This window comes from Pituophis catenifer, unplaced genomic scaffold (assembly GCF_029215685.1).
Source record: "Pituophis catenifer annectens isolate HBS135680 unplaced genomic scaffold, rPitCat1.0.hap2 SCAF_6, whole genome shotgun sequence".
Classification (NCBI taxonomy): Eukaryota; Metazoa; Chordata; class Lepidosauria; order Squamata; family Colubridae; genus Pituophis; species Pituophis catenifer.
Genome location: NW_027256886.1, coordinates 73,196,971 through 73,221,267, shown reverse-complemented (window position 1 = coordinate 73,221,267; position 24,297 = coordinate 73,196,971). Strand labels below are relative to the sequence as shown.

General features: G+C 40.7%; 1 protein-coding gene across 2 annotated transcripts in view; it reads right to left on the bottom strand.

Annotated features, from left to right (window-relative positions):
- Window positions 1-12,046: 12,046 nt before the first annotated feature.
- Window positions 12,047-24,297, bottom strand: part of P4HA1 (prolyl 4-hydroxylase subunit alpha 1) — a 46,909-nt gene continuing 34,658 nt past the window's right edge. For both annotated transcript variants that reach the window (XM_070945557.1, XM_070945556.1), the window contains exons 11-15: window positions 23,927-23,980; window positions 19,413-19,478; window positions 17,553-17,621; window positions 16,037-16,133; window positions 12,047-13,870 (exon numbers count right to left, since the gene is read on the bottom strand). In XM_070945557.1, the coding sequence (XP_070801658.1) occupies window positions 13,800-13,870; window positions 16,037-16,133; window positions 17,553-17,621; window positions 19,413-19,478; window positions 23,927-23,980 (357 nt within the window). In that variant the 3' untranslated portion in view covers window positions 12,047-13,799. The remainder of the gene's footprint in view (window positions 13,871-16,036; window positions 16,134-17,552; window positions 17,622-19,412; window positions 19,479-23,926; window positions 23,981-24,297) is intronic.

Here is a 24,297-nt window from a genome sequence, read left to right as displayed (position 1 = left end):
TGACATTACATTCCTGTGACTAGGCTCCCATGAATGGAGAAAAATCAAATAATCTTGATTAATTGGCACGCTCAGTACACCCATCTGAAAACAGATTTGCTCAATCAGTGAAGTACACAATCAGCTTTTTTTTTTAATGTTTTTATTAAAGGAGTTTTTGCAAAGTAAAAGCAATACAAATTCAAAGAAAAAAAAGAAAGTGAAGCGATTAGTAGATAGAAATGAAAAAAAGGCAAAAGAAAAAGAAAGATATAAGAAGAAGCTTCCAATCTTTACAGCATTTATAAGTGCATTTATATTTTGTCCGATCTCTCTAAGGTTACTCTCGAAGCTCTCTTCTTTTCATATTCTACCCGTTGTAATCATCAAACAGGCAAATCACAAGTTTCAGGGTTTTTTTTCTGTTTTCAGCAAAGAACCCATAAAACATTTCCAGTCACTAACAAACATAGTTATTGTCTTTTCCCTAATCAAACAAGTCACCCAGTTTTTCCAAGAGAAGATGAAGATTGTGGGTTTTATTATAGGTTTCCCTGGATTGGAATTCACTTGATTTAGTGTCCCTTAAAAGTCCCCTTCGGGAAATGGGTTATCCATTAAACAAGACAAATGTTGGATTTAGATACACTTCCCAAAATCAAAACTCCATTTCTGACATTGGCAGAGCCACCAACTCGCATCATTTTATCGTGATGGTGCCTGAAATTCACTAGATGCTACTGGAATGATAGCTCATCTATCTGACCACCAGTGAATTGGTCCACTATTTTCAAAACTCTTTCCTTCTTTCCTTGTATTCCTTTCACCTTGTTGTATTTGTGTTATTTTTATATTGTGAGCTGCCCAGAGTCATCCCGGAACTGGGTAACCCTGTTCTCCAAACGGAGTCGTGAATCAAATTGATATTGTTGGCGATCTATCTCTGAAAAGTTTTGTCCATGAAACAGGATAATATTGTCAAAATTGGCGAAACAAAACCCCGATATTATCTGCATCCAAGAAGTTCATATAAAAAAAGATGAGGCTGATTATCTAAATTATTGTAAATTTGGTAAAGTATTCTCCTCATTAGCTGAGAAAAGGAAAAGGGGGGTCGCCATCTACGTTAAGAAAGGAATAATGGCAGAATGCAAATATAAAGATGGAAAAGGGAGAATACTTATAGTTGAAATAACGAGAGGCAATGCTAGGCTGTTATTGGTAGGGGTTTATGCACCGAATAAAAAACAAGGGAAATTCTACAGGAAATTGCAGGAACAGTTGGCAAATTGGGCACATCTTGAAATTTGTATGCTAGGGGACTTTAATGGAATTGTGGATCCAAAGCTTGATTATAAGAGCGATATAACAAAAAAGAATAAAAGATCTCCCCTACCAAAGACCTTCTTTGACTTAGTAGATGAGATAAATTTAATTGACATGTGGCGTACCTTACATCCCCAGGACAGACAATTCACATTTTATTCCATCCCACAGAACTCCTGGTCCCGAATCGATATGGTTTGGGCTACCAGAAAATTGGCGTTAGAAATAAAGAAAGTTAATATGGGCTCTAATACTTGGGCAGATCATAAGCTCCTAGAAATCAGTTGGTCCCACGATATGAAGAAAATACAACAGAGATGGAGTTTAAGGACCAATCTCTTAAACGAAAAAGAGTTTACACTAAAATTGAATGAAGAAATCAAACGCTTCTTCTTAGAAAATGGGAATCGAGAGACAGCCAAAGAAATTGTGTGGGACACTATGAAGGCGTATGTCAGGGGAATAGCTATTTCATATACTGCCTTTAAAAATAAGGAAAAAAGAAAGAGTAGAGAAGAACTTACTCAAAAATTAATACAAACTGAGGCCGAATTACAGCAACGACCGGGAGACGAGGAGACGAAACAACAGTGGTTGATGTTGAGACACCGATCGAATTTATTGGACCAGGAGGAGATGGCTCAAAAAATAAGAAGATCTAAGCATTATTGTTTCGAGAATGCTAACAAGTCGGGGAGATGGTTGGCGTATAAATTAAAAAAAGAGAAGGAAAAAAACCAAATATTAGCTTTAGAAGACCCGCAGGGCATCTTGTTGACAAAGGAAGAAGATAAATTAGAAAGTATAAGAAAATTTTATGAGTGTCTTTACAAAAACGAAGGAATTGAGTTAAATAAGGTAGAACAGTATTTGTTGGAAGCCAACCTCCCTCAAATTTCGGAAGAAGAAAAGGAAATGTTAAATGAAAAGATCACCATAGAGGAGTTAAGATCTGCCTTATCTAAAATAAAGAAGAATAAAACCCCAGGCCCTGATGGTCTCCCTGGGGAACTATATCAAAAATTTGATGATGCCCTGAAATTGGAACTGCTAGAAATTTTAAATGATGTTATTGCTGGTATAACAATCCCAGACTCCTGGAGGGAAGCCTACCTGACGATCATTCTGAAAGAAGGTGCCGACCCGAAACAGATTTCCAACTATAGACCCATCTCACTGCTTAATGCAGATTATAAATTATTTATGACTATAATTGCGGAGAGATTTAAGAAAATTCTAAACCGATGGATACACAAGGATCAAAATGGTTTTCTCCCTGGGAGACAGATTAGAGACAACTTGAGAACAGTCTTAAATACTATTGAATACTATGAACAACACCCTGAAAAGCAGATGGCTTTAATGTTTGTTGATGCCCAAAAGGCATTCGACAATTTAAATTGGACCTTCATGATAAATCAAATAGATCTAATGGGATTCGGGACTAACTTTAGGAGGATGATAGAGAATATCTATCATAATCAAAGGGCAAACATACTAGTGAATGGAGACAGAACTCGGACATTTCAGATCCAAAGAGGAGTCAGGCAGGGATGTCCCCTATCCCCCTTACTTTACATTCTAGCACTAGAGGTCCTACTTAGAAAGATTAGAGCAAATGAAGATATCAAAGGCTTAAAGATTAGGAAGGAATCATTTAAAACCCAGGCTTTTGCGGACGACGTCGCCTTTATAATTGAAGACCCATTAGACACCGGCTCAAAATTAATGCAGGAAGTTCAGAACTATGGAGAAGTCGCGGGCCTTAAACTTAATAAGAACAAAACTAAAATAATCGTGAAAAATATGACAAACCTACAAACGAAAGAATTAGAAGATCTACTAGGCCTCCAGGTAGTTAAGAAAACAAAATATCTGGGAATATGGATTACCGCAAGACTATCTTCATTAAAAGATGATAATTATATTCCCTTATTGCAGAAAACCAATCAAGACCTCGATAGGTGGAGGAGACTTAAATTGTCCCTGACCGGGAAAATTGCGGCGATCAAAATGAATATTCTACCGAAATTTCTATTTTTATTTCAAAACATACCGGTATCACTGGATAAAAAATTCTTCCTGGATTTGAATAAATATATCAGGAATTTCTTGTGGGAGGGTAAGAAATCAAGGATATCTCTTAAGACACTTCAAGGGAAAAGAAATTTGGGAGGGTTTGGGCTCCCTGATTGGGAATTATACCAAAAGGCGGCAAAAATAATTTGGATAAAGGAGTGGATTAAATTAAAAGAAGGGAGAACTCTGACACTAGAAGGACATGACCTCCACGAAGGATGGCATGCTTACCTCTGGGATATAAAGGATAGGAGGAAAACGTATTTTCATAAACATAAAATAAGAGAGACATTGATTTGTACGTGGCGGGAAATTAGACAGAAGATATATACCAAGGTTCCTAGCTGGTTGTCGATTATGGAAGCTCTAGTGGTCCCAAATAGGAGAGGAAACTATAAAATGGGCACATATAAGGATATCTTGGACGAAGAAGGGAAGCTCAAACCTTTGGAAGCATTGAGGGACCAGGGGTTCAATCTGGATTGGTGGAACTATCTCCAAATTAAGTCTAGATTTCAAGAAGATAGAGATAGAAGGGGTATTGAAATGAAATATGGATATTTTGATAAAATTATTTGGGGTCCAGATAAGAAAATGCTATCCAAAATTTATAATTTTATATTAGATGAGGATAGAGCGGAGATGATAGCTAAAAAACAGTTAAGCATTTGGGAGAAAAACTTAGGATATGGCCTTAATTTCAATGACTGGGAGACAGCTTGGAATAGGAATCTCAAAATAACAAAATCGTCAACATTCAGGGAAAACCACTACAAAATGTTGCATAGGTGGTATCTAGCCCCGGACAGGCTGGCTAAAATATTCCCAAACTCTTCTGCTTTATGCTGGAAATGTGGAAAAACGGTCGGCACCTTTTATCATCTTTGGTGGACTTGTCCCGAGACCAAAAAGTTTTGGTTAAAGATCCGACTCTGGCTCTCTGAAATAATGGGACAGGAGATAGTCCTGGCCCCGGAATTCTTTCTCTTAGGTATGACGGAAGATGGTCTCAACAATAATAAAACCCATTTGGCAATTCAAATTATTACTGCGGCTAGAATAGCCTTTGCGAAACTTTGGAAATCTAAATCTACCCCCTCTGAGGAAACATTAATAAATAAAATCCTAGAGTGCGCAGAGATGGCTAAACTGACAAACGAGCTAAAAAATGAAGAAAATTCTAAGCACTATGAAGTATGGGGAATTTGGTATAATTGGTTAAAGAATAGGATAAAAGCATGATAATAGGCTATAGTTGCTTAAACACCAGAAATGGACTCAATTGTATAGAAATGTAGAGGATTATATAGTATTGTATAATATAATGTATAGTGATAGTTATGGATGGAATCCATCCAATATTTGACTTATGAAATGTGTAAACACCGTACCCCGGATCAAGATTGAGATTGTATTTTGTCTTTTTAAATATTGGAAAACTCAATAAAGTATATATATAAAAAAAAATAAAAAAAAAAAAGAATCTTCTTTCTTGTGTGCCAAGAACCAAAAGGATATTGTGGTAAGCAGCTAAAGGCAATACTCCTATTTTCCCTGCATACTTCTTCTTCCCTTGGTTAGGGTTAGGAGTAGGGTTACAGTTATAATTCTTCCTGCAGTGAAACCATGCCGGGCAAACTATCTTTGGAAGCCGGAAGGAGGCATTATATAAACCTGCACAACTTATATTTAAAGACATCAAATGCCAGTGGGATCCTATAAATGAAATATGAATGAAAAAAGGTCATGGCGCAATACATCAAGCAAGATTCTTCCCAGTATGTTCTTTATTTATAATCTCTTTTTAAATGATTAAAATGGTATTATGAAAAAGGAGCAGAGTAAGAAAAAGGAACATCATGTTTAAGCCCACGATTGTCATTCATGTTTTACATGATCCTCATTCACAATAAGTCATGCTCTGGCTCTTAAAGCAATGGAGAAGGACTAGGTCTTCTTAACTGGATAATCAGACACAGAACCTTAAACTGAGAAGGAGGATTATCACAATACAGGAAATCTTTGATTTACAACTGCAATTGAGCCAAAAATTTCCATTGCTAAGCAAGACAGTTGTTAATTTTGCCCCATTTTATGACCTTTCTTGCCACAGTTGTTAAGTGAATCACTGCAGTTGTTAAATTAATAACACGGTTGTTAAATGAATCTGGCTTCCCCATTGAATTTGCTTGTAAGAAGGTCGCAAAAGGGGATCATATGACCCCAGGGCACTGCAACCGTTGTAAGTACCAGCCAGTTGCCAAAGGTCCAAATTTGGATCATATGACCACGAGGATGTTGCAACGGTCCTAGGTGTGAGAAACAGTAATAAGTTACTTTTTTCAGTGCTGCTGTAACTTCAAACGGTCACTAAACGAATGGTTGTAAATCGAGGACTACCTGTACAGGATATCAAGTTGAGAAATAGGATTTTCACAATAGACTTAAAACTTCTTTTCAATAATTGGGAACTATCTGAAAAGCAGTAAACTGTTGTTCCTCAATAAGAGAGGCTTTATTTTTTTACACGAAAAAGAAAAATCAACCTTAAGTTTCACCGATTTAGATATTTAACTTTCATGAGCAATTAAGTGGCTATTTTCCGGTTTTTAGATGTTCCGATGCTCAGAAGTTTCCGTGGCACTATCACGTAGTTAGCATTTTAAATTCAGGCAGATGAATTTTTTTCTTACTTGAGCTTGCTTCAGGAAAGTTTGTGAAATCTTACCCAGTGTTTCAAAAACCATTGTAATTTTTCCTATTTATGGTTTTTACAGGGAGGAGAAAGTACGTGGTAGATTTTATACTGGAATTTAGTGTTTCAGAAACAATACTTAGAAAAACCAAGCCACAGATGAAACAGTCCATCACTTACCTGTTTCGAACAGACACTTGAAATAAAACATTAAATTTCTTCCAAGGGAGAATGGCTCAATTTATATTATCAAGCTTCATCTGACCATTTAAGAGTGATGTGTCCTGTCATTAGCTCTTAAATGAAGACTGACCTCTCCTCACCCCATTTCTATAATTTAAAAAATTCTGTAGAAGAATTTAAGTCTTAAATTAAGTTCTGCGGAAGAGAGACTTGCTATTTCAATTCACAGGATGGAATCGTGTGAAAGTAAATCAAAGAGCATTCCAACTCTTCACTGGAGGAGATGAATGTTTTCCCTGAGCTGCTGGTTAAAATTGAGTTTAGGAATGGAGAGTTCTAAGTGATTGACAGCAGAGGATTATTTCCAGTGCTGATTTGAAAGGACTGAGTAAAAAACTACTCCTTTTGAATTGTATCTTGCAAGAGAAAGTGCATCGATGCACTTTAATCAAGGTGAAAGTGGCCATTTTGCACTGCTTAACATGATAGTTCCCCACAGCTTAAACTTAACAAAGCATCAAGGGGCATCTCTAATGGACTTGGCCTTCTTTCTATCCAGATTTTCCCCAAATATGAGGTTAGTACCCTGATCAAAGTAAATTAACATCTGCAGCGTTTTCTAAGGGAACAGTGCCACAACCATTACTCTTACAACACTTTTAAAAATACATTTTTAGCAACAAATCCATAAAACAACATGCTTTAAATCTGGAATAGTCACTAAAAGCAAAGTTACTACAACTAGTTTCAGTGGCAATTCCAAATGCTGTAGCTTTTAAGATATGCCTAAATTGAATCCATTTTCTTTCATTTAAGAATGAATTTCCCTATACTCAGCGATGTTGTCGGATTGTTATGTGTAAAACTGATCCGGTTGTGTGGTTCCTGTTGCTGATCAGAAATACTTGCGTTAGTATTTGATTGTTCTTTGTATCCTTTTTTCAAATATATTGTGGTAAGTTGTACAATGATGAAAGTTGTTTATTAAAGTATTTTCAATCTAAGCAGTCTAAATACAGTATAAAGAATATTGGGCTCTATCCAACAAGATGCAGCTCAGTGAGCAACAAAGATGATTAGGGGACTGGAGGTTAAAACATATAAAGAACGGTTATAGGAACTGGGCATGGCTAGTCTAGTGAAGAGAAGGACCAGGGGAGACATGATAGCAGTTTACCAATATTTGAGGGGCTGACACAGAGAGGAGGGGGTCAATCTATTTTCCAAAGCACCTGAAGGCCAGACAAGGAATAATGGATATAAACTGATCAAGGGGAGATTCAACCTAGAAATAAGGAGAAATTTTTTGACAGTGAGAACAACCAACCAGTGGAACAGAAGTTGCCTTCAGAAGTTGTGGGAACTTCATCACTGGAAGCTTTCAAGAAGAGACTGGACTGCCATCTGTCAGAAATGGTATAGGGTCTCCTGCTTAGGTGGGGGGTTGGACTAGATGACTTACAAGGTCCCTTCCAACTCGTGTTATTCTGCATAGGTATAGAATAGGGGGTGGCTCAACCTCCAGGCTCAACAGTAGTAACTGTGAGAGGGATTTAGGTGCCTTAGTGCAGGGGTCAGCAACCCGCAGCTCTGGAGCCGCATGTGGCTCTTTCATCCCTCTGCTGTGGCTCCGTCGCTCAAAATATTACAACCGCCAATGTGTAGGCCAACCATGGATAAATCTAAGAAAAGAAAAGTTTCAGAAGAAAATGTTTAATTCAATTACATATATTAGTTCTGAGGCTGCTCGGGAAATAGTCGGGCACGGGAAGGGTTTTGCGGCTCCCGGTGTTTTCTTTTCTGTGGGAAACGGGTCCAAATGGCTCTTTGAGTGTTTAAGGTTGCCGACCCCTGTCCTAGTGGATCATCGCTTAAGTATGAGTCAGCAGTGTGCTGCAGTTGCCAAAAAAGCTCTAGGCTACATCAACAGAGAGATAGCAACAAGATCATGGGAAATGACAGTACTGTTTTATATTGCACTGGTGAGATTACACTTGGAATACTGTGTCTAATTCTGGTCACATCACAAAAAGATGCTGAGGCCCTAGAAAGAATACAGAGAAGAGTAACAAAGATGATAAGGGGCCAGGAGGCTAAATCATACAATGAACGGCAAAGGAACTAGGTATGTTTAGCCTAATGAAGAGAAGCTCAGGGAAACATGACAGCAGACTTATGACTGGTCCTTGTACTTATGAGCAGTGTTGCATTGCCATGGTCATGTGATCAAAACTCAGGCACTGTATTCATGATGGCTACAGCGTCCAAAGGATCATGTGATTGCCATTTGCGATCTTCTCAGCCGGCTTCCAAAAATGCAAAATCAATTAGGAAAGCCAGATTTGCTTTATAACCGGATGATTCACTTAGTAATTGCAGTGATTTGCTTAATGACCATGGCAAAAAAAGATCATGGAATCGGGCGCAAGTCACTTTAACAAACACCTTGCCGAGCAATAGAAATTCTGGACTTCATTGTGGTTATAAGTTGAGGACTACCCATAGACTATTTTGGAAATGTCTTAACAACATTGAATCTAGACTAGAGCATGCTTATTCGTATCTAGGGTTGTATCGGAAGACCAAAAAATCTTCTGCAAATATGTAGAAAACTCCAGAAAATAAGCTAAGAGATGTCTGCAATGTCATGAATTAAGTTTTATAATTCAATGTCATGAATTTACGTTAAGTTTTATTATAATATAATAAAATTAAGTTTTATAAAGTTACCACTTTATAAAGCCTTGGTAAGACCACATCTGAAATACTGCATCCAGTTTTGGACACCACATTAGAAAAAAAGATGTTGAGACTTTGGAAAAAGAACAAAGAGGAGCAACTAAGATGAGTAAAGGCCTAGAGGCTAAAACATAATGAAGAAAGGTTACAGGATTTGTTTTAACTAGTCTAGAGAAAAGAAGGACTAGGGTGGACATGATAGCAGTATTCCAGTATTTGAGAGGCTGCTACAAAGAGGAGGGGCTCAATTTATTTTCCAAAGCACCAGAGGACAGGACAGGACAGGAAACAATGGAAACTAATCAAGGAGAGAAGCAACCTGGAATTGAGGAGAAATTTCCTAAGTAAGGACAATTAACCAGTGGAACAGCTTGCCTTCAGATATTGCGGGTGCTTCATCACTGGAGGTTTTTAAGAAGAGACTGGACAGTCGCTTGCCTGAAATGGTATAGGATCTCAGTCACTCATGCCCTTGTCACCTCACGGTTAGATTATTGCAACACACTCTACATGGGGCTACCGTTCAAGAGTGTTCGGAGACTACAGTTGGTCCAGAATGCAGCTGCGCGAGCTATCGTGGGTGCACCTAGATGCACCCACATTACACCAATTCTCCGCGAGCTGCACTGGCTCCCTATTGGTCTCCAGGCACAATTCAAGGTGTTGGTTATTACCTTTAAAGCCCTACATGGCTCAGAGCCAGGCTATCTTCGAGACCGCCTTCTACCGCATAGCTCCCAGCGATCGGTAAGATCCCACAGAGTTGGTCTCCTCCGGGTCCCGTCAGCTATGCCAGCTGGCGGGCCCGCGGGGGAGGGCCTTCTCTGTGGCTGCCCCAGCTCTCTGGAACCAGTTAACTCCTGAGGTCCAGACTACCCCTACCCTATTGGCCTTCCGGAAAGCAGCGAAGACCTGGCTTTTCCGGCAGGCCTGGGGCCGCTGATCTCGCTGTTCAATCTTGCGAGATCCGGCCATGGATGGTGTACATGGGTTTTTAATGTTTTTAAAATGCTTTTATAATGTTTTTTTTTTGAAAAAAATATGTTCATTGTTTGTATTATTTTTGTTGTAAGCCGCCCAGAGTCCCTTGGGAGTTGGGCAGCATAGAAATATGATTAATTAAATTAAATTAAATCTCCTGCGATGGACTAGAAGACCTCCAAGGTCCCTTCCAGCTCTATTCTAATTCCAAATGATTCTAAAGTTCCCTTCTTCCAATCCCTAAAGCAGCTGTGCACTGAAAAAATGAAACAAATAGCTTGGGGTCGGGTAGGGCGACTTAGGTAAATAGAGTTTATTTTAGAAACAGGGGAAAAAAAATGAGCACTTGCTTGAAACACATGGAAATAGAACCACCAGGAGGAACCATGAAAGTATTTTGATTCTGTGACATTTTTGTGCATTATTTGAATTGCAAAGCTGGGAGAAACTCACTTTCATGGCTAAAATCCGTACTATTGTGTTGCCTTCAGAGAGAGACATCTGCAGGTGGTTAAAAAAAAAAAAGAAGTCAAGATAGCAACCATGCCATCTTGATTTTTTTTTTTTTAACAGCCTCTTTTCAATAGGCCCGGGGTACTTGCAGGACCATCTCCAGCTGTTCTCCCATCGTCCTGTGCGCTCTCACAGAGTCGGCCTTCTCAGGGTGCCGTCGGCCAAACAATGTCGGCTGACGACCCCTAGGGGAAGGGCATTCTCTGTGGGAGCCCCGACCCTCTGGAATGGATTGCCCACTGAGCTCAGGACAGCCCCCGACCTTCTTTCCTTCCGTCGCGAGCTGAAGATGTGGCTCTTCCGCCAATTAAACTGATCCGTTTGGGGGTACACTGGTATAATTTTAAATTGTTTTTTAATTGGGTTACTGATTTTAATTTGGTATTGTATTGTGATTTGTATTGAAGTTGTCATTTTGTAAGCCGCCTTGAGTCCCTAGGGAGAAAGGCGGCATATAAATCGCAATAAATAAATAAAAAATAAATAAATACCTCTGTTGCTCTTTTACCTGATCTGGCTATTTTTCAAGTATGAAAATGCAGCAGCATTAATGGATACAAGAGTTCATTTTTCCTTCAAACTTAGCTCAACACCGAACGATTTTACTAAAAAAAATGCAGTCTGTAGCAATTTGGGAAACAAGACTGTCCTGTTACAGAGCCAAGACGAAGATTTACTGCTCTCCGAGGAATCTTGGATAAAGCTGGGAAGCCTCATAACTAAATAGGCTCATGTGAAGCAAGAAGTCCTTTTCAGTGATCTAGCACAACAGCTCCTTCTGCTTGGAAATACTGAATTTAACAACTAATGAATATCAATGTACTTGAAGTTATTAATCATCCCTCTTTACTGAACTGTAACTCTTAGGAAAGATTAAGAGAGCTAAAAACTCTTAGTGGAGGCAGCTACAAGAAAAAATTAAACCAAACCTGAAATGGAAAAATAGAGAAGCTGGTTGTATAGGTATATAAGCCGTTGGTGGCGTAGTAGTTAGAATGCACGATTGCAGACTAACTGCCCATGGCCAGAAGTTCGATCCTGACCAGCTCAGCCTTCCATCCTTCCGAGGTCAGTAAACTGGAACCCAGATTGTTGAGGGCAATATGCTGACTCTGTAAACTGCTTAACAAAGGGTTGTAAAGCACTATCGAGTGATATTGTTATATGTAAGTTTTTCAGAATTATTTGTACTTAGTATTTCAGACCAGTGGTGAAATCCAAATTTTTTTACTACCAGTTCTGTGGACGTGGCTTGGTGGGCGTGGCAGGGGAAGGATATTGCAAAATCTCCATTCCCACCCCACTCTGGGGCCAGCCAGAGGTAGTATTTGCTGGTTCTCCGAACTACTCAAAATTTCCAATACCGGTTCTCCAGAACCTGTCAGAACCTGTTGGATTTCACCCGTTTCAGACACCATCCTGTATGAACAGAGACTTCATTTAAAGGTTTCTATCGGAGACAATGCACACCTGAGGCTCACAACATAAATCATTCTCCACGCCACAAAGGACTTTCAAAAAGATTTTGTATTATAAATATATTGTCTTTTTCACAAAGCCCCTCCATTGGAAAATAAAGTTTTGTACTGTTGGTAAGGGAAGTATGAATTTTCTTATACATATGGTTTCATACAAATTCCGACTTGCTAGATAAGGCACAGTGCTCTATGTTTAAGTCAGAACTGATCTTGTCTCCATGCCTTCATGGGGTAAAATTGTTCTTTCTTACAAAATAAAAGCAGCAGTACATTTAAAATTACAATCTTGAATCACAGTGAAATTTAAAAAGATGAGCCGTACTTAGACACACACAAAAAAAGTCATTTTCTACAACCTGCCTTCAAACAGTGTCTTCTGGCATATGCAGACAAAGCACAGCTGCAGTTCTGTTCAAGCCTTTTATATGTGGACAGTTAATGGCTCATTTCTTGGAATTAGCTCAATTTATTTGTGAGACATAATAAGAAGAAAAAACTATACTGGGAGGGAGAATTTGTTTTCTGAAGTTTTTTTGGCACTTGGTAAAACCAGGCAATTTGGAGTGAAGGCCCAGAAAGCACAACTGGCTAGGAGTAGAAATTTTGAGGTCAATCAAATCTGGTTTATAACCCTTAGCCCAGTTCTACAGAAATGTTCAGGCACAAGTGTTCGAAACCAAAAAAACAAGTACCGTGTTCCCCCGAAAATAAGACCCCGTCTTACATCTTTTTGAACCCTGAAATAAGCGTTTGGCCTTATTGCCATGCACTCAGAAGCCCGATTGGGCTTATTATCAGGGGATGTCTTTGTTGTGGTCCGCCAGCAGCCTGCGAAGCTGGCAGCGGAGTCGGACAGCGATGAGGCTGAGGAAGAACATGGGGCAGTCCTGGAGGCTGGGGAAGGCCCAGATGAGGGCTCTGTGTCCGAGGCAGAGTTGGGGCCAGGGCCATCAGGGAGTGAGGTGTGGACTCCAGAGCCTCCAGAGCCTGATAGGAGTGAGGCAGAGGAACAGGAGAAGCCTGTTCCTAATGCACTCATGAGAAGAGCTGCCAGAAGGCAAGAGCAGCTCAAGCAAGGAGGACAACTCGGGAGTAGGGCCAAGAGATGATTGGCCCCTCCCATAAGGCTTAAAACAGACCAGCAACGGCGTTTGGGCTTGGCCAGAAAACAATGTTGGTAGCTTCGTCTTCTTTGTCTATGTTTTGTATTTATTTTTGTATCTGTGACTTCTGAACGTTTGCCAAGAAAGGCCTTTGGCAGTTTGCCTAATTGGACCAAGATTTGTGATAGGACTGAGGCATTTGTGTTGGGAGAAATTTGCTTTAATTTAGTTGGACGACGCTGGGAATGAAGTAATTCTCAGCTGTTCGAATAAATTTGTTTGTTTTTTCACTGACTGATTTTCCTACTATTTACTTGGGCCTGGGTCACAACAGTCTTATTTTGGGGGAAACAGGGTAGAAGTGATATATAATACCTTACCATCCAAGCAAAGCACTTGACAGATGATGAAAAGTTCATATATCCATTCTGCTTCCTTCACAAGCTTGGTGTCCCTACAGAAGATCTTTTTTAGCCATGGCATCTTACAGTCGTTAACAATGAAATATATCACTCAATAAAAAACATTTAAATGGGTATATCTGCAAAATATATATATGTATATATTTTGTCCGTAGATAAAATATTTGTCCATAGATGAAAGAGTGATTGGCACTGGAGACAAAAGTTGGAGTGGAATAATTAGTGTAAACTATCAGTGTTAATCAAGGCAATGAGAAAGGGAAAAATAATTTGGACTAAAAAAATAAAAAGGGGACTGGTATCATTCAAATTCTGATAAGGCACACCGTCTTCGAAACTCTTGCCCACGTTCATGGATCCATTTATTGGAGACTATAAAAGAAGAGGAAAAGGAAGTATTTGTTAGGTCATAAAATTTCCATCCTGCCTTCCCTTCAGAAGCTCAAGACAATGTACACAGCATTTGTTCCTCCGATTTGTTCCTACAGCAGGGCTGTAAAACTCCTGGCCCGTGGGCCAGATGCGTCACACGCTGGCCACGGCCACGCCCGGTTTAGTGAAGGGGGAAAAAGTCCCAATATGTCATGTGACGCCACCGTGACGACATGAGTTTGACACCCCTGCTCTTCAGCAACCATAAAAAGGGCTGAAAGACAATGACAGACCCTGAATTAGCTAGTGCAAGGGTCAGCAACCTTAAACACCCAAAGAGCCACAAAGGTCCTAACCGGAAGTCCCCCGTTCAATTCTGGAGCCAACTGGAAGTCCGGTTCCCCCACCATAGCGTTTCCTCCTAGTGCGGCGTCCTTTTTCCTCTACCTATCCTAACCAAAAGCCCTATCAATTGTGGAGCTGACCAGTGACAGGGAGCTGCAGCAGAGGGATGAAAGAGCCACATGTGGCTCCAGAGCCGTGGGTTGCTGACCCCTGAGCTAGTGAGATTTCATGGACAAGGGTGAAGATGAACCTATTTCTCCCCAGTTCTCAACCAAAACCATAACCATCTCACCACACCAGTAGTTCATACCTGGTTATATTTAATGATCAATCCACCTACAGAAGTGTCATATAAACTGTATCATATAGGTAGTCCTTGACTTATGACCACAATTGAGCCCAAAATTTCTATTCCTAAGTGAGACAGTTGTTAAGTGAGTTTTGCCCCATTTTACGACCTTTCTTGCCACAGCTGTTAAGCGAATCACTGCATTTGTTAATTCAGCAATATGGTTTAAAGTGAATTTGGCTTCCCCCATTGACTCTGCTCGTCAGAAGGTTGCAAAAGGTGGCGCACGTGACCCTGGGACACCGCAACTGTCATAAATGTGAATCAGTTGCCACGCATGACCACAGGGATGCTACAATAGTCGTAAAATGTGGAAAAAGGTCATGTCATAAGTTGCTTTTTTTCAGTGCCACTGTAACTTCAAACACTCACTAAATGAATGGTTGTAAATCGAGGATTACCTATACTTATTATTGGGACGAGGAAAATTAGAGTGCTATGCTTGAACCATGTCTGTCAGCCCCGAGCCCAAAGACAACACAAGAAGATCCTTTATTTGCTTACAGCTAAGCAAAAGCACTATCCATTTACTATCCTAAGAGATTCTAGGACAGGGGTGTCAAACTCAATTTCAGTGCGGGCCGCATCAGGGTTGTGTTTGAACGCAAGGGGCTGGGGTGGGCGTGACCAGCTCAATGTCACTCATGTCAGGCGCGCCTGTGGTGGCCTGACCGGGCTCCTGAGCTCAGTTTTTGGCCGCCACAGCCTCCTGCAACCCTTTGCCAGTGAAAATGGAGTTTGGGGGGGTGGGGGTGGCACACGCAGCCTTCGCAAGCTCCGTTTTCACAGGGAGAGGGTTGGAGGAGGCTGTGGCAGCCAAAAACGGAGCTTGGGAGCCCAGTTTCGCTGACAGAAGCATCATGGACCGATCCTTTGCTGTTTCCAGGGCGACTCCACGGGCCAGATCTAAGTACCCTGTGGGCCGCATCCGGCCCCTGGGCCTTGAGTTTGACACCCCTGTTCTAGGATATGGCTATTCTGAACTTCTACCTCCTTCTCCCATCAGCTCAGGTCTGCACTGTCTCTTAATTAAGGCCTTTCTCTGGGAAAACTCTGTGGTGCCAAAATTCTCCTCACTGCTGTTCCAGATGCACCTTCCATCACAATCCTGAAGTGTCAAACCAGTTTTCAAGTTAGAAACAGGTTTTGGTTTTGGACAAGGGTTTCCCAAGCTTCACATAGATCACTGCTAGGGCTAAGAGGCACTTAGAATCTGAGGGATTATTAAGTCATTCTCCACCCCCAATCCATTTCTACATAGTCCATGTCGTAAGGTGTGGATTAAACAACTTCTTTTCATTGCAATTGGAGAAAGAAAATATTAAAACAAAAAAATATGCAAGTGTGTTTCCATTCCATTCCATCCACACTCTTCCTACAAAAAGTTTAATAAGTCCTCCCACTTGAGACATTTCAAGAATGTTCCCATACAGGATTTAAAAGGAGTCTTATCTTTCAAATTTCATACATACCCCATTTGTTACCGACTAATACCGGACATGCAGCGTGCCGGGTACTGTAGTCTCCTTCACCGCTTGGGAAAAGATTGTACCAAAATACCGCTGTCCCCTAGTAAAACACAAAGTAATAGCAACTTATTTGGGGGTTAACTTTTGAAAAATGCAATACTAAAGAGGGAAGACAGAATGTAAATATTCTCCAAGTGCCTGACAGGATGTGGCAAAGCACTCTCCATCACCCCTGCTCTGGCTTCTAATGTTTCTCAAATGCTCCATTGAGGAGGGTGGGCAAGATATACTGTATTTTTCGGAGTAAAAGACACACTTTTTTACCCCCTAAAAGAGGCTGAAAATTTGGGTGCGTTTTATACTCCGAAAGTAACCCCGCCCACTGGCCCCCACCCTTCGGCTACCGCGAGTCCTCTTCCTGGCTGCAGAGATTGCCACCGACAATGGCTTGTATTTTTGGGCTCCGCGCATTGCATTTTCAGCCTCCAAACGCTCCATTTTGAGAGCCCTTCAAGGCTGCGGGGATCGCCAAAGCACATCACTGCCCGAAAATGTGATGCATTTGGAGGCTGACAACACGACGCGTGGTGCCCAAAATGGCTACGCGGAACAACTGCTACCTTTTCTTACCCCTTCCGCGCTTTGCCTGCTTTTCTCATTGCTGCTCCCTCCGATGATCAGCTGTGTTTAGAAGCTGTTTTTTAATCCCAACCAGGCCTGCACTCAAAGCCAGCAAACTAATGTGCTGAAGCTGACCAGGCTGAGGATGTTAGCCAGATGAATACCTGGTAGGCAGATCTCCCACCCCTCCTATTTTCCTCCACAAAAACATCACATACGATTTTGGACCCTCTGCGCATGCGCAAAGCCTTCTGCACGTGCACAGAGGGTAAAAAACAGGTTACTTCCTGGTTAAAACCAGGAAGTAACGATGTCCAGGCGGGTGGGCCGAGCTTCATGCTGCCTCCGTTACCCGTTCTCCAAACCATCCGCCGCCGCCATTACCGGTTCACCCAAACCGGTGCGAACCGGTAGCATTTCACCCGTTCCTAAGTACAGGTAGTTCTCGATTTACAGCTGATCGCTTAGTGACCATACAACAGACCCCCCTCCCCCCAAAAAAAGCACCAGACTAAGAGAAAGCAAACGGACAGGTCATGACTGGCCTTACAGACTGGCAACTTCCAAAGTGAAATCAGAAGTTGTTACAACTGTTTCCTATTCTGGCAACTCAAAACAGTTGATACAGTCTCAGGTGGCATCAGAAAAAGACATAAAGAATTATTGGGGCCAATGTATGGTAAGAGAACAAATTGGCACGCATGCATGCATGTAAGCAGGCAGGTAGGCAGGCAGGAAGGAAGAGCCTGGACTTGTCCTATCTTTCCTCTAAAATGTTACTTCCAAAACCGAACTCTTATCTTTCTGCAAGCAAAAATGAAAAGAAACCAGAACTTTTATGAGGTACATGGAGAGAATGGTCAGTGATGGTTACTTTACATGCACACCTTCTGCTTACCTTCTTTGGCCAAACACTGGCTCCAACTTCAGGGAATACAGTTGCTCCTCCTGCTGCCACGTCACTCATCTGAAAAGGAGAAAAAAATGACTATCCATTCACAATTCTCTTTGAACCCTACCTGAAAAATAATCCCACAGATTCCATTAATGAACTGATAAACAAGGTAAAATTTTGACAGCACCAAAATTATTTATGCTAATTGAAAGAAAGCAATAATCGAAGATGGCAAAGGCTGCAAGAATTCTTTATTGAGGAAAATACTAAATATAGTTCAGTACCACAGAGGTACATCTAAGCCCATCATATGAATGCTGATGGAACTATATTGTTAGGTTATGGACCAGGAAAATGTTTTTAGGATTATGGTGGAAAACTGAAAGAAAAAAATTGTCCTGTGGATATTTGCTCTGAAAAAAGACAAATTCCATGTTGGGAAAATCAGAAGGGGAAAAAATGAGAAAATAAAACCAGCAACATCACCATGCCTTCGTAAAGCTTAAAATATAGCCTGATTTGGTACATTTTGTGTTTTTTGTGATTGCCATAAAAATATTGTAGCCCTAGAAGAGGGGCAGAAAAGAATCAAAAAGTAATTAATCATATCTGAAGCAACACCGTAACAAGGAAAAAACTCCGTCCAGAGTTACACTGGGATAAGACAGGTGGCCAATAAATTTAATAAAAAATAAAATAAAAAGTGAACAGAGGTGAACATAAGGGATATGACAGTTATAAAGAAAACCAATCAAGAGATATTTTCCCCCATCTTCTCAAAACTAGAACTGAGATCTTCCAGTGAAGGTGAACAATGGGAAATTTAGGACAGGATAAAAGAAATGTGTTTGATCCTTTCTTATGAATACCTCCAATATCTGCGCCTGCTCTTTGGAACAACTTTCCCCTCAAGTACAGATCCGCTTCCACCCTTCTGACCTTCCATAAGGACCTGAAGACCTGGCTCTGCCAATCGGTTTGGGGGCCCAATGGGAATGTATCATGCTGGAAGTGGTTGATGGATTAAGAGCAGACCCCCCCACCTCCCCCCACCCCCCATGCATCTTGCTCTCTTCCTTCCCATCTTTTTAATCTTTACTGTTATGAAAAATATCTTCTTGGTTTTACTGGCTTTCATTGTAAGTCACCCAGAGTCGCCTCGAACTGAGATAGGCGGCGAACAAATCTTATGATTTTCAATATACAGGGAAAAAAAATACAGGAGGAAGAGGAAATATTTTGCTCATAGCTCCTTGATGAGTTTCCCAGAAGCATTTTAGCTTGGCACCATGTTAACAGAATAATGGCTTAATTGGCAGCACAATGGTAAAGGAAATGTTTCCATGTAGAAAGTTCTAAATCTTCAATTAAAAGTCACAACTGAAGTGCTGTACTCTGGAAACCGGTTTGTCTGCTTGACAGACTTCAGAGAAGCATCCTCATTTAGAGGTGACAAATCTTAATTTAATGTGCCAATTCCCTGACTTAGGATATGTCCATCGGCATAGTCTGGTACACACAGCACTGGATCGGCCAACATTTGATTTGATCAAGCACACCTATTATGTTCTTACTGGATATTTATGATAAGGGATATTTAGTTAAGGACACTGTTTTGTGAAAAATTGGTTCATTCCATTCACCTATAAAAATATAACTCATGATGTATAATACAGAATATTTCTCCCAAACTGCTGTGTGTAATACAAAACATTTGACCTTCTATGGTGCCATAACATAAATCGGAACAATAAAAATAAAAACCTCTGTGTTCTTCAGCAACTGATATTTTCTCTCCCACTTAGAGAAAAATTCCTTGATTGCATTATAAGTGTGGACATCCTAACACCTTATCTTACTTACGTAGAATAGCCACGTAGCAATTCTATTGCCTGTACCCAGTTCTTTAAAGGCATCTGGTTCGTCTTTCTGTGTTCAAAAACATAGATGATATTAGGAGTAAAACAACAATGGCACACAGAGGAAACATTTTTAAATATAATTCTTCTTGGAATGTCTGAAAAGCAAGATAAACTGCAGCAGGGTTTTCTCTTTCAAGTTAAAATTGTTTTATTCAGGTTTTATCTGAATAGCTGGGTTACGTAGCTAGCCCACAAAATTCTTAAGATGCAAAGCATGGTTTTGTTATTCCTCTACCTTATATACAAGGGGAAATCTGCAACACTTACCGTACTTATAGACCTCCCGAAACCCCACCCCGCGTGTCCCATTTTTGCCAAAAACAGGCCTGTTTTTTTGCAAAAATGGGGCCTGCAGAGGGTTTGGGAGGCCTGCAGAGTGCTCCTGGGGGCTGGGGAGGGCAAAAATGTGATCGGGGGGGTTGAGAGGCCAAAAATGGGGCGTGCAGAGGGTTTGGGAGGCCTGCAGAGTGTTCCTGGGGCCTAGGGAGGGCAAAAATGCCGCCATTTTGCAAAAAATGGGCCTGTTTTTGCAAAAAAAATGGAGCCATTTTTGGCCTCCCAAACCCCCCATGCATCACGTTTTTGCCATCCCCAGACCCCAGGAGTACTCTCCAGGCCTCCCAAACCCCCTGCGTACCCTGTTTTCGTGAAAAACGGGCCCATTTTTGGCCTCCCAAACCCCCAGGAGCACTCTCCAGGCCTCTCAAACCCTCTGCAGACCCCGTTTTTGCAAAAAATGGGATGCGCAGAGGGTTTGGGAGGCCTAGAGAGTGCTCCTGGGGGCCGGGGAGGGCAAAAACTTTTTTTCCCCTTGTTTACCTCCTGATGTGTCTTATAGTCCGAAAAATACGGTACTTGTTGAAAACTTTCTTCTTTTTGGAATGGATAAGAGAGCCTATGCTCATGAAATTGATCAGCAACTTTTTCTGAAACCTACCCCAACAATGCCGAGATACATAGTAAAATCCTATGCATTTATGTTGCCTTTGTAACAGGTCACTGCAATGCAATGGTTCACTTTTTCGCAATCTAAAATTCCAACCCATTTTGAGCCAACACTTTATGAAGAGCCTTGATAGTACAGTGGTTACGCACCCTGTTATTAACACAGCTGCCTGCAATTTACTGCTGGTTCGAATCTCTCCAAGGCTCAAGGTTGACTCAGCCTTCCATCCTTTCTAAGGTGGGTGAAATGAGGACCCAGTTTGTGGGGGCAATAAGCTGACTTTGTATAAATATACAAAAGTATGAAGGCTATTGCTTAACGCATTGTAAGCCGCCCTGAGTCTCCGGAGAAGGGCGGCATATAAATCAAATTTAAAAAAAAAAATAAAAATGAATGCCTGTAACACATCAGGGATAATCTTCTACCAGAAGTTGTATCCTATTTTTCCTATTTTACAAGATCTGATGCGTTTTGGGGAATTCATTATGCAATTGCCTTTAATCTTCTGTTGACATTTTTAAAGCCAGTTCTATTGCTTTTGTGGAATTTGAAAGAGTACTAGTGATATAAAGACTACTTTAAGGTACTATGATTCCAATACCACAGGCATTACTGAACAAATTCTTCTCTAAAGCACATGGGTTTTTCAAAAAGTCCACAAAGAAACAAACTTCAGTTAAACAGAGCAGACGCATGCAAATGTCTTTATGCCCAACTTCCAGCGTGCTACACTTCCTACAAAACAAACTTTCCTACGTCTAAAAATAATTTTTAAAAAACCCAGACAAGGAGGGATTGTATGCTGTCCACTAGCTGCTATTCAAGTCAACCAAACAGCTAAATTATACTTGTCAGCTTAACCATGTTCTGCCAAAGCAAACAGAATGACTTTCATCCTAGAATTACAAGATAAACCTTTTTGTGCTGGTAAACTTAATTACTTTCATATGCAGATGTTTAAAATAGTTGAAAAATTGCAGTGCTTCCTCCATACTATTAAGTACCGCAATAGTTTCTTCCCTATGTGCAACTTAAATGGGGTATTTTTATCTTTAAATGGCTAGAAACAATCTCACCAGCAAGACACTCTTTTCTAAGGAACAGAAAAGATCTGTCTTTTCCAGGAAAGATCTTCTTTAGAAGCCCTCCTCCAGGGGTAGAGAAACATTTGAGTGGTGGCTTATTACAGGTAGCCCTTGATTTACAGGTAGCACTTGATCAAGGCCTTGATTCGTTCAGTGACCATTCAAAGTTACAATGGCACTGAAAAAGTGACATAAGACTATTTTTCACTCTTGCAACTGTTACAGCATTCTCATAGTCACATGATCAAAATTCAGACACTTAGCAACTGGCGTGTGTTTATGACAGTTGCAGTGTCCCGAGGTCATATGCAGAGGTGGCATTTAGCCGGTTCGGGCGAACTTGTAGCGGAAATAGCAGATGGGCCTGTCTACCTTCCCCGGCTCTATGCCGTCCTATTTAGGCACGTTTTTGAGGCCGGGCACATGGGCAGAAGGCGCGCATGCGAGCAAAGCACATGCACAGAGGACCAGGCGCATGCACGGAAGGCAGGTGTTCATGTGAACCGGGCGCGCGTGTGAAACATGTGTGCACACCAGTGGTGGGTTGACCCTGGTTTGGACTGGTAGTAAAACCAGCGAGAGGCTCCACCCACCGCCCCGGATGTCATCATAGGCGATCTGCGCATGCGCAGAAGCTTGGTCTATATGCGATCCCGTTGTGAACCAGTATTAAAGGTAAGTAGTGTGCATGTGGGGCAAATCAGTAGTTAACAAAATGTGAAACCCACCACTGGTCATATGATCACCTTTTGTGACCTTCTGACTAGCAAAGTCAACAGGGAAGCCAGATTCACTTAGCAATCGTATTACTAACTTAACAACTGCAGTGATTCACTTCACTGTGTGAGACAAGAAAGGTAATAAAATGGGGCAAACTCACTTAACAACTGCCTTGTTTAGCAACAGAAATAATTGGGCTCAATTATAGTCATAAATCAAGGACTACCTGTATAATCCAGTCATCCCGGGGAGGTTTTGTTTGACACTTGCACTCTTAATATTTTTTAAATCATGTATGTATTAGCTATTTCTGTTTAATCTTAATTGTTTCAGAAGTTATAGAAGCTGGGATATCTTTTGATTCATAATTATTATTATTTTTTAATTTGATTTATATGCCGCCCTTCTCCGGAGACTCAGGGTGGCTTACAATGTGCTCAGCAATAGCCTTCATCCTTTTGTATATTTATACAAAGTCAGCTTATTGCCCCCACAACTGGGTCCTCAATTTACCTACCTTAGAAAGGATGGAAGGCTGAGTCAACCTTGAGCCTTGGTGAGATTCGAACCTGCAGTAATTGCAGGCAGCTGGTCTTAATAACCAGCTTAATAACAGGGTGCCTTAGTCCACTGTACTACCAAGGCTCTTGGTAGTACAGTTGTTTCTGCTACTGCTTCATTGCATATATCTTCTGACTTTTTAGTACTGATTTTGCATTTCATGGTTTTCTTTCTTATAAATCACTATTTTATTGTAAGTAGCCCTGACAAGGCCTATTAGTGGCTGAAATAAAAACTTCATTAAATAAATGTTAAACTGAAATACATTGGCCATTATGTAGCATAGTAGAATTTACAACACAACGCTACAGAAATTCACAGGTGCACTGCAAAAATATTAGGACAGAAATTAATGTTATGCATGAACACAGTTAATACACTGTTGATTTGAGAAACACATCAGAAGATTTTAAGCAACAGAGTGAATCGAAGTTTGATCTTGTGTTAAGGCAAGAATTTTTAAATTACCGTCGGACAGGTTGGTTCAAGAAAAATGTTAATCGAAAATGTTACTTTACACCAATGCTCCATAAATCACCATTTGAATTTATTCACGTTTGATTAACAGATAGTTCATTAAGGAAAAAAATACAAACAAGCATTGAAATGCAGATATACTGAATTTCAAAATCATTTTATTACTTTTTTGATCAGTGCAACGCTTTAAACCAGGAGTACAAACTGTGAGCTTTTTAATGAGCTAAATTTGAAAAAATTAATATAATTAAAAACAAAAGCTGACCACTGCTTTGTCTCTATGCCACTGATATAATATAAAGCTTGATCACTATTCCCAATGAGCAACATTTTTCTGTAAAGCACTTTCTATGAAGGGACACTTTTAACTCTTTTCCTTAAGAGTTCACTGCAACTATCTTTTTATCGTTCAAATGGTGATTTAGAAAGCTTTATCCATTCAGAAGGATTAGACCACTCAAAAGCCCAAATTTAATACAGATATAAGACACTTTAGACAGCGTCCCAAGAGCCTAAAATCTGCAAACTTTTCCTTCACCCATCATTTTACTTGCCCGAGCAAAGTCATAGTGAGGCTCATATTGTCCTCCCACTCCATAATTTGCTACCTGGAAAAAAAGGAAACACAGCACATATGAAGAAGCCCAAAGGCGAAGAAAGACTTACCCTTCCAAAATCAAAATGAGGCTCGTACTGGCCTCCTACTCCGTAATTGGCTACCTACAGTAAAAGAAGCACAAACACCCAGTGAAAGATTTAAGATGGGATCTCATATGCTTGCTTCAGTTCTAAGATGAAATCTGGCTAAAAGACAGTAGGACAACTTAAGTCTTCAGAGTCAGCCCCTCTCCCTAAAGCAGGAGTGTCAAACTCCAGGCCCGTGAACTGCATCCAGGTCGTGATGTGGTCAGATCTGGCCCACGGGGTCGTCCTGGAAAATGTATCTGGCCCGCATGGCTTCGGCCAGGTCTACCCAATGTGAAAAGCAGTTTGGGGAGTGGCGTCAAGCTGGCCCCACCCACCCAGTTGGCTCCACC